This window comes from Leptodactylus fuscus, chromosome 2 (genome assembly GCF_031893055.1).
Source record: "Leptodactylus fuscus isolate aLepFus1 chromosome 2, aLepFus1.hap2, whole genome shotgun sequence".
NCBI lineage: Eukaryota > Metazoa > Chordata > Amphibia > Anura > Leptodactylidae > Leptodactylus > Leptodactylus fuscus.
Window position 1 is genome coordinate 10423219 of NC_134266.1, and position 9669 is coordinate 10432887.

The 9669-nt window shown below is 49.1% G+C and overlaps 1 protein-coding gene across 1 annotated transcript; it reads right to left on the reverse strand.

The window, feature by feature from the left end:
- Positions 1 to 4589: 4589 nt before the first annotated feature.
- Positions 4590 to 9669, reverse strand: GATD3 (glutamine amidotransferase class 1 domain containing 3). The gene is made up of 7 exons (XM_075263365.1): positions 9477 to 9669; positions 7672 to 7724; positions 6853 to 6963; positions 6468 to 6587; positions 5900 to 5992; positions 5369 to 5525; positions 4590 to 4821 (listed from the first exon to the last, which is right to left on the reverse strand). The coding sequence occupies exons 1-7, from the start codon at positions 9576 to 9578 to the stop codon at positions 4693 to 4695; spliced, it is 765 nt and encodes a 254-aa protein (XP_075119466.1). The 5' UTR covers positions 9579 to 9669; the 3' UTR covers positions 4590 to 4692.

Genomic DNA, 9669 nt, shown 5'->3' on the forward strand with positions numbered 1-9669 from the left:
TATGGATATATGTCCTATTTATAGTAGGTACTATATAGACACTGTATGGCGGTATTATTTAGGATTTGTATAGTAGTGCCATATAAATGTTGTATGGATTTATTATTTGGGCTGTGTATGGCAGTACTATATAGACACTAAGGGGGGATTTATTATTTGGACTGTTTATAGCAGTACTATGCAAACAATATGATAGTATTTCTTGTATAAACGCTGTGTGAAGGCATTATTTGGATTGGGTATGGCAGTATTATGTGGACCCAGTATGGAGTTGTTGCATAGATAACATTTTGTGGCTTGACAGTATTAATTTGGCTGTTTATAGAAGTACTGTCTTTTGGCAGTACTATATAGACACTGTATGATGGTATTATTTGGGCTGTGTATGGCAGTACTATATAAACACTGTATGATGGTGTCGTTTGGGCTTTGTATGGCCGTATTATATCGACACTGTATGGCTGAATCGCAGTTTTACTGTCCCAGGAAGTAAAAGCAGGCTTACTAAGTCATGCGATCACACCACTAGGTTCCTGGGAAATGCGGTTCTAACCACAACTCTCTGTAGGGCACCAGTTTATCTGTCTCCTGATGAAATTAGCGATAAATGAAACGCGTTGAGATAACGAGTAGAGATGAGCAAGTAGTGAAATATTCAAGATTCGATATTCGTTTCGAGTAGAGCCTCAATATTCGACTACTCGATCAAATATCGAATCCCATTATAGTCTATGGGAAAAAATGCTCATTTCAGGGGAAACCACTATTCGACTAAAGGAGAGACACCAAGTCCACGAGTAGCAGGAGGAGAGTGTTTAGGAGGAGCGCTGTGCAGTTAGAGCGCATGGACCCCATTATAGTCTATGGGGTCCGTGCGCTTTAACTGCACAGCGCTTGCAGTTGCGCTGATATTCCATTCGGGGGGTCCTCCTGCAGACTCCTTCCAGACGGGAGGCAAGCGCTAATGTGAACTTACTCGTCCTGCAGAACCAGCATTGATTGGCCGAATGCTATACACTGTATAGTATTCGGCAAATCAACGCTGGTTCTACAGCAGGATCATCCTTGCTAGTCGGGAGAGCTGGCAGCTTGTGTTATGCGGGAGATGACTTTTTCTCATAGGAATGCATTGACCAGCGTTGATTGGCCGAATGCTATACAGTGTACAGCATTCGGCCAATCAACACTGGTTCTGCCGGAGGCTTGTCTGTGGTGAGGCGGAGTCTAAGATCGGACTACATTGGAGACTGCTGTGGTCCGATCTTAGACTCCGCCTCTTCACAGACGAGCCTCTGCCAGAACCAGCGTTGATTGGCCAAATGCTGAACACTGTATAGAATTCGGCCAATCAACGCTGGTCAATGCATTCCTGTGAGAAAAAGTCAGCTCCCTCGTAACAGCAAGCTGTCAGCTCTCCAGACTAGCAAGGACGAGCCTGCTGCAGAACCAGTGTTGATTTGCCGAATGCTATACAGTGTATAGCATTCGGCAAATCAACGCTGGTTCTGAATCAAATCTTTACTGCGAATAGCGATAGTATTTGAACTAGTACGAGTATTTTGAATACCTCCTCGATCGAATACTACTTGCTCATCTCTAATAATGAGTCATTAGAAAGGCGGTCTTCTGAATATAGTTACATCGCCTCCCTATATTTAGCTATTGGTGAACCTATCCAATTCACGATCTCCAGTCTGCATGCTGTGGCAAGGGATGCCTTGTAGATGAGAGGGTAGGGTAGGCGAGTAGATTGTGAATAGGAACAACCTCGTCTTCAGAGCCTTAATTTACAGCAACTGTGCAAACCGTAGGAATTTCTGGATGAATGGATCAATCTGTCTAGGGCTTTCAAATAAGAGATTCCTTGAATGGCTAATGCGTTGCGGTAAGCGGTTGACTATCAATGGTGAAGGGAAATTCACTGTATATCACCATTTTGTAATTTTTTAACTATAAGGTTGACGTCTACATTTTAGTAAAATGTATTAAAAGTTATGTTTTAATTCTACGAGGGCCCTCTTTTGGGTCTGGAATCTAAATGACGGTGGTCCTATGTCCCAGGACTGAGTCCATAGCACTGAGGTTAGGAGATGGGCCAGGATAGAATAGACAGGGATCCTAAATGAGCAAAGATCCGGGAGGGGACAGATGGGGCAGATTTCATATATTGGAAGGTTTTTGTACGTTACTATGTAGGGGCAGCTTAGGGCATTGTCGGTAATCACCATATACTACTTCTGATAAACATGTAGCGTATGTATATAGATGTATGTATAATGTGTTGTATATATGTATTGTGTGTATAAGGGATGGTTTGACCTTTGCCTGTACTGGACCATATAACACACAGGCTCACACTCAGAGGGCTCTGTTCACACTGAGGACATTTCCAGTTAAATAAATCTTATTATAAACTTTTGTTCTTTTTGTTAACCCTTTCATCGTCCGGCCACCATATTGACCAATTAGGACCTAAATTAAAATGACAATTTTTTTCGCGATTACAATTAATGAACAATTATTTTAGGCCGCTCCCTCGTTACATACCACACCCCCTATTTATATACCAGACTTTGGCACTGAATTTTGGTTAATGACATCTCAGCGATCCTGACAGGACCACGAGCAGTTATCCTGTAGCCATGGGCAGTGTCAGACGGGATGGGTGCGCAATAAGGGTCTCTGCTTTCAGTCTTCATGCCCGATATACTGGACAGGAGACAGAAACCGTCAGTTTTCAAACCCATTCATTTGAATGGGTTTGCAAAATGTCCGCCCATGAGCGTCTTCTTCCTCTCCATGGCGAAACCGTTTTTTTTAGCTGGACACAAAGTCGTGGTGACCAGATGAAGCTCACGGGCGGACACTGACTGACGGGTTTCCGTCTCCTGTCGTCAGAAGACGGAAACCCACAAAGCGGGGAGCAGATGTGAACCCGCCCTTACTGAAATATTCCATGAATTGTCGCTCACTTCATGAAACGCTCTGTAGACAGTCGTTATCATGTAATATCCATGTAAAGTGGGAGAAAAGCAACAGATAAGTGGAGAAAGGGTTAAGATTTGTGACATTTACACTCCTAGACAGATGCAAGATCTTGTAACCATACTGGCCAAATACAAGGCGCCTCTGCTGAGGAGATGGAGGCTTTCTTGGAGGTGCATCCAATGAAGGTTAAGGGGTCGTTTCTCGGAGGTGGGTCGTTACAGCTTGGTGGTTTAGACCAAGCACATTACAGGAGATGAATAGTCCATGGACCCAACTCTCCAGAACTGGGGTCAGTAGCCCCACAACCCCTCTCCATGGTTATCACTTGTAGAATTGTTGTATGACTGGTTTATGGGGCAGTACAATACTTTCACATGAAGTTTTTCGGAGTGGTGTTTTGTCTTCCTTCCGCCTCCTGAAGATTCACTTAATATTACTATATAAAGATGAGGAACTAACAGTGAAGAGGGGAACTTTCCAGATGACTCAATGAAACTTTCAGGTTCCTCCTTCTGTCCATATATGAGCCCCGGCAGTGATAGTGATGAGTCCGCCGTCCTCCACCCTGGATCTCACCACACACTGTAATAAGGTGGAATAGTCACAGGACTCAAGATCCTCCACCCGAAAGTGGAAACCGCAGAAGAAAGAAGGGAACTGAGGACAGAAAATTCAATCAATAGGGAAAATCCCAACCCCGTGTCTCTGGCCGCACCGCATGACCAGAACATGCTAAAGACCATGTGACTCCAGAGAAGACGTCATCTACTGTCTATAGATAGCGACAAGGTTGATGGTCCAAGAGTTGCACAAGCCAAAAACCAAGAAGGGAAAATCCCTACATGGGAAAAAAAAAAGAGAGAAGCTGACGTAAGAATACAAGTCTGGACTGAGCCCTTCTTCAGGTTGGGTGGAAAAAGGGAGGAAACGTTTCAAGGGTGGTGTTGTAGTGGATCACAAAACATGACACTGATGACCCAGTTTCAGCTATATGATAGACAGAAGAGGATCCTGGCGCCGGCCGTATAATAGACAAAGATGGATCCTGGCGCCGGCCGTATAATAGACAGTAGACGATCCTGGCGCCGGCCGTATAATAGACAGTAGACTATCCTGGCGCCGGCCGTATAATAGACAGTAGACGATCCTGGCGCCGGCCGTATAATAGACAGTAGACGATCCTGGCGCCGGCCGTATAATAGACAGTAGACGATCCTGGCGCCGGACGTATAATAGACAGAAGTGGATCCTGGCTCCAGCAGAATAGAATATTGCAGACGAGGATCCTGGCACCAGCCGTATAATAGACAGAAGTAGATCCTGGCGCCTGCTGAATAGCAGAGAATATAACTATAGGGCCAGAAAAAGAGAATTTCCCCAAACCTATTCATATCGGCTAGAGCTTGGCTTGAAGTCATATATCACAGATCCCTCCAGCTGAGAAAGTCCTTGACACATCTCCAATCTGATACCTGGTCCCAGAGGAAGTAGTCAGCCAAGCCCTGCAAGTATATACAGTGTACTGCTGGTATACAAAGTACTCCCACTGGGAGACTATACACAGTACACTGCTCCCTCCCCTTTACATGACTATACACAGACAACAGAACACAAATTGGTGGAGTAGTCTTTATTGCAGGGTGGGCCTTGTGATCACAGTTGAGCCCCTTGACCCTGGTGACCTCAGGACATGGGGGGGTGCCTTTACTTTCCAGTCAGTTTGACCACAGCAGAGACCATGGCTCCAATCCCATCAAATATTTTGTGCAGTGGGACATGGCCCATGAAGGCCGGGGTGGTGACAACTTTGCAGGTTCTGTCCACATGAATCTCGTGGAAAGAAAGGGTTAAAGAAATTAAACGCATTCACCAGTAAGAGTCATACCCCCGCACCAGCATCCCTAACAAACCTATAGACTCCTGCACATGCACCACTACTCCAGCCTCCCCAACGACCCTATGCACACCCTGCAACAGCCTCCCTAATAATGCTATGTATTGGCCTCCATTATGCACCCCAACACCAGTCTCTATAATGACCCAACGCTGCACCTGCCTCACTGCTGACCTTACATAGTCCCATTGCTCCAAACACCCCACTGACACAAAGACCCTACCACTGCTCCAGATACCCCACTCACCCTACGCAGCCACCAACCGCTGTTCCAGCCTCCACATCTACCAATGACCCTACACACCACCACACTACTGCACCAGTCTCCCCACCTACTAATGACCCTATGGAGCTCCCAATACCGGGCCAGCCTCCTCCACCAACCCTACGAAAACCATCATGACTGCAGCAGACATCCAGCCATCAACACTACCCACCCCTCCACACCAAGCACCGACCTTACACACCCCACAAGGAGAAGGATATGTGCACTTCCTTAGCGCAGTGTTTTGCCCCAAGGGCCTGGATTGCTTTGGCTGTCCCAGCATACGGCCATTTACCACCTTGTTCTTCTTCCTGCCCCACAGTCACTTCCACCCCAGGAATCACCTTGGCAGCCAGAACAGGAGCGATGCAGCACAACCTGTGTGAGATACAAGGGCGATGATACAAGTCATGTGACCACCAGAACCGACCCTGCTAGAAAAGAACCAACAAAAGCCTGGACAAACAAAAGTATACAGCAGAATAGTGAGCGCAGCTCTGGAGTATAATACAGGATAAGTAATGTAATGTATATACACAGTGACTGCACCAGCAGAATAGTGAGTGCAGCTCTGGAGTATAATACAGGATAAGTAATGTAATGTATGTACACAGTGACTGTACCAGCAGAATAGTGAGCGCAGCTCTGGAGTATAATACAGGATAAGTAATGTAATGTATATACACAGTGACTGTACCAGCAGAATAGTGAGCGCAGCTCTGGAGTATAATGCAGGTGGTATATGGACTCACCCAATTGGCTTCTTTGCTGTGCTGAAATCCTTTAGCACCCTCTGAACATCATCGTGGACACAACAGGATTCACCATCTACTGCAAAGGATGAGCTGCAACATGAGGGACCAATAAACATCACCGTCCCATATTTTCCCCGCCCACCACTGGCAGACATCGCTGTCTCCCGACTGATTTAAAGAATGTGATTACGGCTGCCTCAGTACACCATACATATTCGGAGTAGTAGTCTATGGCACAGTATTACCCATGTTGTGACGCTTCAGTGGTGTTTGTACTACACACCCATCTTTGTTGGTGTATTCTACCACCATCCTTAACACCTAAGGAGACGCCTTTGAGTAAGGGTGGTATGGAGGTCATGTGATGTCCTGCAGTATTATCTGACCCCACTACCTACAATGTTATCAGTTAGAGGGGAACAGAGGATTGGGCTGTCTGCGACCATGCTGATCACCTCGCCAGTCTTTCGCATCATGTACCACTCGCACATTTATTTCCCTCCTCCACCAGCGATATATACGATTTATAGGATTCCACCACTCTCCCCATCCTATACATACTCACAGATTCTTGGCTGCCCCAAAGCCTCCTGGGAATATAACAGCGTCATGATCCTGAGCCTTCAGCTGCGACAGGGCTGTGATGTCACCGCGAGCAATCCGGGCCGACTCCACCAAAACATTCCTGCCAAGGAGACACCAGATCACTTCAAAAACACTACACACGGCTCATAGTGGATGCTATGGGGTGGAGCTAACACAATATTGCCGAGGCAGCTTTGGTGGGGAGTGGAGAAAACCACATGAAAGGTAGAGCAGAGTGAAGTATTCAGAGAGTCAGGAGCAGAACTCATGGGGCGCAGCTCTGGGGTCAATAACAAGGCACAAATAAAAGCAGAGCACCGCACAGTGGGAGAGGTCACTGGGGACAAACATGGCGGCTGCCGTACCTGCTCTCCTGCGATGCTTCTCCTTTACTGTGGTCAATGACGTGCATCTGAGGGATGTCCGGAGCAAACATCTTCACCTCTGCCCCAGCGCGACTCAGGTGGACCAGGATCCTACAACAACCAAGAGACACAAATGTGAGAGGGCAGGCAGAGGTGAGTGGTGCAAGCCGTCATGGAGAGGATGGGGGTCATAGTTACATCTGGTTACCATCTCTCAGGATTCCCCCCCCCCCCCGTTCCTGCGTTGTTACCTTCCCTGCTTTCCTAGTCAGCGCTGCAGCCGCTCTATATATATATCACAGTGAGGGGGCGCTACAGTGTACCACCACTCTCAGCAGTATGCAGGCAGAATGGCTGAGGTGAAGGGCGGTCCAGCAAGTGAGCAGGGGGCGGGGAATTCCAGGAACTACTCATGACCGTATCCACGGCGGTTGGGGTGGAGGAGGAGTCCGGACTACACATGACTGTATCCGCAGTGGCTAGGGTGGTGGTAGAGGAGACCGGACTACTCATGACCGTATCCGCAGTGGTTGGAGTGGTGGTGGAGGAGACCGGACTACTCATGACCGTATCTGCGGCGGCTGGAGTGGTGGTGGAGGAGACCGGACTACTTATGACCGTATCCGCGGCGGTTGGAGTGATGGAAGAGGCCGGACTACTTATGACCGTATCTGCAGCAATTGGAGTGATGGAAGAGGCCGGACTACTCATGACTCATATTTCCCGGCGGGTGGAATGGGCGACATATATCCCTGGTGATGGTGAATATGATCAGAGATCAGGTAAGTACACCGGCCCACCCTATAGGATCAGACTTACGCTGACGCCTCGTGGATTTCAGTTCCATCATAGACACCACAACCCGACAGAACCTGCAAAGACACAAACATGAGATGACAAGTCAGAAGCACCACAAATACCAGCATACTAACAAGTGTCATTATAGGACAGTATATGGACAAAACCACAACGGTTCTACATACAGTATACTAACCAATTAACATTACAGTATAATGACATATAGGACAGCATAGAGGGGTACATAAGAGTTTATAGTGATATATAAGATGGAACATGGAGTATATGACAGTATATAGTGCTAGACATAGGGCAGTATAAAGAGGGAAATGACAGTAGTGTGTAATATATTGGGTATACTTTTCTATATTTCAACATAAAATTGACCTGAAACTACATCAGGTCACTATCACCCACAGAGCGCCCCGCCGTCCTGTCGGCCATAACAAAGTGGTGAACATTAGACCTTGGACCGACCCATGGAAAGTTATGGTAGATGCAGCAACAAAGAATAACACAATATAATAAATCTGGTGCAGTATCAGACGCTCTAATCCAGTGTAATAATAGAACAGATTTATCACCAGGCATCACACACTGTGATAAACCTGGTGTAGTATCAAACAGTCTAGCCTAGGGTTATAATAAGGCAGGTTCATCAACCATCAGACATGGTGTAGTATCAGACAGTCTAGTCCACTGTTTCCCAATCTTTTCAGTTTTGAGGCACCCCTAATAACAGTGTGAGGGCCCCCAGGAGCCTCTACATACAGCGTGAGGGCCCCCGGGAGCCCCTACATACAGCGTGAGGGCCCCCGGGAGCCCCTACATACAGCGTGAGGGCCCCCCGGGAGCCTCTACATACAGCGTGAGGGCCCCCCGGGAGCCCCTACATACAGCGTGAGGGCCCCCCGGGAGCCTCTACATACAGCGTGAGGGCCCCCGGGAGCCTCTACATACAGCGTGAGGGCCCCCGGGAGCCTCTACATACAGCGTGAGGGCCCCCGGGAGCCTCTACATACAGCGTCAGGGCCCCCGGGAGCCTCTACATACAGCGTCAGGGCCCCCGGGAGCCCCTACATACAGCGTCAGGGCCCCCGAGAGCCTCTACATACAGCGTCAGGGCCCCCGGGAGCCCCTACATACAGCGTCAGGGCCCCCGGGAGCCCCTACATACAGCGTGAGGGCCCCCGGGAGCCCCTACATACAGCGTGAGGGCCCCCGGGAGCCCCTACATACAGCGTGAGGGCCCCCGGGAGCCCCTACATACAGCGTGAGGGCCCCCGGGAGCCCCTACATACAGCGTGAGGGCCCCCGGGAGCCCCTACATACAGCGTGAGGGCCCCCGGGAGCCCCTACATACAGCGTGAGGGCCCCCGGGAGCCCCTACATACAGCGTGAGGGCCCCCGGGAGCCCCTACATACAGCGTGAGGGCCCCCGGGAGCCCCTACATACAGCGTGAGGGCCCCCGGGAGCCCCTACATACAGCGTGAGGGGCCCCGGGAGCCCCTACATACAGCGTGAGGGGCCCCGGGAGCCTCTACATACAATATAATTATGATGGGAGTCGTAGCCAGAGTTGCCCCCAGGTAGTCATAAAGTTCTTAGAGTAAGTTCACACTGAGACTTTTGCAGGCAGATTTTTTTCCACTTCAGGATTTCTCTTCAGGTGGATTTTGCCTGCAAATAAACTCTGTGTGAATTTACCCTTAGACAGCATTAGTAGCCCCGCCCACTGCCTGCAGCCTCCCCTCCCCCTACTGCTATCACACCCGACTACAGCGCCCCCCACTGTACTACACTCTTGTCACCTCTAGATACGCACCACCGCCACTTTGGCCGCGGGGTTTCCCTGTGTAGTGTGCAGGGCCCGGGCCCCCAGCACTGGCAGGACAAGCCGGACTCCCCGAGCTCCGAGCGCGGCCATGACCGGAGCAGATTCACCTTCACAGTGGCCGGGTCACCAGACTGAGCGTCACTTGAGGCCGCAGTGAGGAGTCACCGCCATTTTATCGGAG

Bases quoted from the DNA above. Each gene is read 5' to 3' on its own strand.
- GATD3 (XM_075263365.1), bottom strand. From the start codon at position 9,578: ATGGCCGCGCTCGGAGCTCGGGGAGTCCGGCTTGTCCTGCCAGTGCTG. The intron at 5,526-5,899 runs GTGAGTCCATAT...TATCTCACACAG, and splicing joins ACAGCAAAGAAGCCAATTGG to GTTGTGCTGCATCGCTCCTG. The intron at 4,822-5,368 runs ATATCCTTCTCC...CTTTCTTTCCAC, and splicing joins ACTGCGCTAAGGAAGTGCAC to GAGATTCATGTGGACAGAAC.